Raw genomic sequence first — 2981 nt, 5'->3', positions numbered from 1 at the left:
TTGGTTTTTTTTTTTTTTTTTTGGGGGGGGGGGGGCATTTGTTAAAGGCGACTGTCCACTGAACTGTCACCTCGGACACCCAGCACTGCCCCAGCTCCACCGCAATGCCACCAACGCAGCCGTCTGTCCCTGCCTCCCTGTCACACTCAGTCCAGCACTTCAGCTCCGCTTCAGAGTCCCTTGTCCCTTCCAGCCAGACTGCGTTTGGCCAGAGGATCAATTGACTCTCCTCAGGAATCCGACCCAAGGTGCAGTCAGGCGCTGGGGTTGTCCGAAGCAAGTCGTGTTCAGATCATTTTTTATTTTTTTTTTTTAACTTTATCGTAAGAGGAAATCAAGCTGGCATTAAAAGAGTAATACACCGGACTCTGAGGGGGTAAAAAAAAACAACAAAAAACAAACTTACTTCAGTTAAATGCTTCACTACACAACACTCCAAAGCACTCTATGTTTTCTTACACCACCATCAAGAACCTTCAATGGCCAGTACAGACAACACTACAAGGAAAATTAATGGTTTACATTTGGAGGATGGAATGAAGGAACCGCTCCTTACTCTCGCTACACCCTGAACACAACACACGGGCAGGCGGAGACCTGCGAGCACCGTTCCCCGTTTGTAACATCGCTCTGCACCGCTGGGATGAGGGCAGCTCCCCGACTCGAGATGCCCCGAGGGTTTTGGCTGAGCCCTTGGGGTCATGTTGACCCAGCGCCAAACGCTTTGAGGTCGCGCTAGCTGCAGCCTCCAGGTGCCGCAAGGAGTCTTGTGCTTAAAAAAGGGTTTGTTTTGTGGGAAATGGGAATTTAACTGCAAAAAAACCCATTTGCTACTGCTGGCTGGCACACCACAGCTCACAAAAAATCCAAAGCCTCGCAAGACGTGAACGTGCAAAGGGACTCAGTGACAAACTGAACAGCATGACGTGGATCTGATCGCTGAGAGGGCCCGGGAAATGCAAAGCCCAGGATTTAGGAGTCAATTTTTTCTAGCATTGCTTTGACAAACAAGGCACGGAGTATAAAACCAAAGCAAGCTGGATGCAACTTTTCTAGGAAAGCAGAACAAACTACAATAAAGGAATCAGCTTACACATCCCTGCTTAACGCCCGACCGTTCGGACAAACAGATGAATGGATCTTCCTGCACTGTGCCAACTCTAATTTTTTACTTACTGAAACATGCCTCCATTTATGAGATCATTTTTAGTTTCTTTGCCCTATGAAATTACTTACGATATTCTTCCAAATGGCGCAAAAGCTGCTTTTATATCTTCAGTTGTGATTTCTGGACTGAGGTCTCCGACAAAGACGTGGAAATGGTCTTTTGGGAAAAAAGAGAAAAAAATATCTTACTGGTTGAAGAGGACCCCTGAGCACGCACGTGCACAGAGAACAGCTATCTCACGGGGCACGGCTTTCCAGATGTTAGTAAAAACTACACGAAGACAGGAGTTTACTATGAAAGAGAATTTACCACTGCTCGTAACAGATCCTTTGCTTGGCAGCACTTCCAAGTCAGTGATTTTAAGGACACTACAGTGACACGTGGCATTTTTGTTTTGTGTTTTACAAACTGCTTTTAAGACCAGTCAGCGTTTACCGTACGGTCTTAAACTGTGCCAAGATGACACGAAAATCTTTCTCTCCAGAAGCTAGTGTTAAGCTCTGACATCGCAGGAGCCCACAAGCTGTTCACAATCCCATCAGCTGAAATGTCGAGCAGATTCAAGAAACACAGAACAACTGTCGTTCTAGAGCAGGAACTATTTTGAACCTCGCCACGATATCTGGTTTAACATCACAGGTCGTGAAAAACAAAAAAAAAAACTTGGCATTGCACCAGTTTGCTGCTAAAGTATTTGAGTTGTCAAAAGGCAACGGTTCTGGCTGCCCAGCCACCACACCACATGAATCCGCATGAATTCAACACATGGGAATCCACATGCAGGTGAACTGAGACTGAGACAGAACGGAAACAGCAATCCCTTCACTTTACACCAGAGCCCTAAAAAACACACACCAAAGAGAAACCAAAGTCCTGGATCTGAGGAGCTTTCCGCTACAATCAATGTCACAGACCATCCCAGCAATATACAGACTACGGCAGGTATGAAACTCTCCAGTCTGCTCAGACACTGATGTATTTATCCGCACTGGCCTACAGAAATTCAAAGCTTGCTGAGAAAAGGAACAATCTGCAGCTTCACCATGAGCGATGGAGCCCAATGCTGGAGACAGTCCGGATGCTCTGAGGGAGCCTGTCTGTGGTAGCACGGACTGAGGTCTCACAGGGAGCCAACAGGAACAAGGCGTTTCAGGATGGTTTTTTTATGATTGCACTCGTGACAAACAGCTGGAGACAAGCACCAGAACTAGGTCACTTTCTGATGCTACAGGGAAACAAAAGGGAAGGCTTTCCATAAAAAATAAACTCCTAACAAAAAAAAAAACCCATATAGAGCTTCAGGTGGTCAGTGCATGCCCTTGAGAGATTTCTTTCGATGATTAAGAAGACGCAATTACCTTGTGAGCGCTTTGTGTTGGCAACGGTACTACCTGATGACAAAGATTAGATTTGGTCTTGAGTTTCTTAACACAAACACATTAAATAATATCCTAGGATTACGATCAAAATATCACTGTGCATAATCATATGACGCTTACTGTTCATGATTAAAACCTGCTTGTACAAATCAAACACGTCCTCAGAGCATGAGCAACACTTACTGCTGGTGTCTTTCTTCTGGCTGCTGGGGGTCGTCGCCCAGTTCACTTTGACCTCCTGCAAATGTCAGACTCACATTAGATCGAGCAAATCCCAGCTGAGCTCAGAAACCTCCAGCCCTCCATTCTGACGCTACAGGGGCAGCAGACGTGCGAGTTTGGGGGGAAAACTCAAGTTTAAGACACATTTCCTGGGAGAGGGTTCATTCCTCCGAACTCTGTTTCACTGGTGTCGTGGGTTAAAGTTAACTTAA

General features: G+C 45.9%; 1 protein-coding gene across 1 annotated transcript in view; it reads right to left on the bottom strand.

Moving 5' to 3' along the window:
- Positions 1 to 2785, bottom strand: part of TIA1 (TIA1 cytotoxic granule-associated RNA binding protein) — a gene marked incomplete at both ends in the record, with an annotated part of 9632 nt that extends 6847 nt beyond the window's left edge. The window contains 2 exons of the mRNA XM_010076953.1: positions 1237 to 1324; positions 2731 to 2785. Of these exons, the coding sequence (XP_010075255.1) occupies positions 1237 to 1324; positions 2731 to 2785 (143 nt within the window). The remainder of the gene's footprint in view (positions 1 to 1236; positions 1325 to 2730) is intronic.
- Positions 2786 to 2981: the final 196 nt, after the last annotated feature.

Source organism: Pterocles gutturalis, unplaced genomic scaffold (genome assembly GCF_000699245.1).
Source record: "Pterocles gutturalis isolate BGI_N339 unplaced genomic scaffold, ASM69924v1 scaffold11803, whole genome shotgun sequence".
In the NCBI taxonomy this organism is placed as follows: domain Eukaryota; kingdom Metazoa; phylum Chordata; class Aves; order Pterocliformes; family Pteroclidae; genus Pterocles; species Pterocles gutturalis.
The sequence above is the reverse complement of the archived record's forward strand: the minus strand, read 5'-3'. Positions and strand labels throughout refer to the sequence as shown.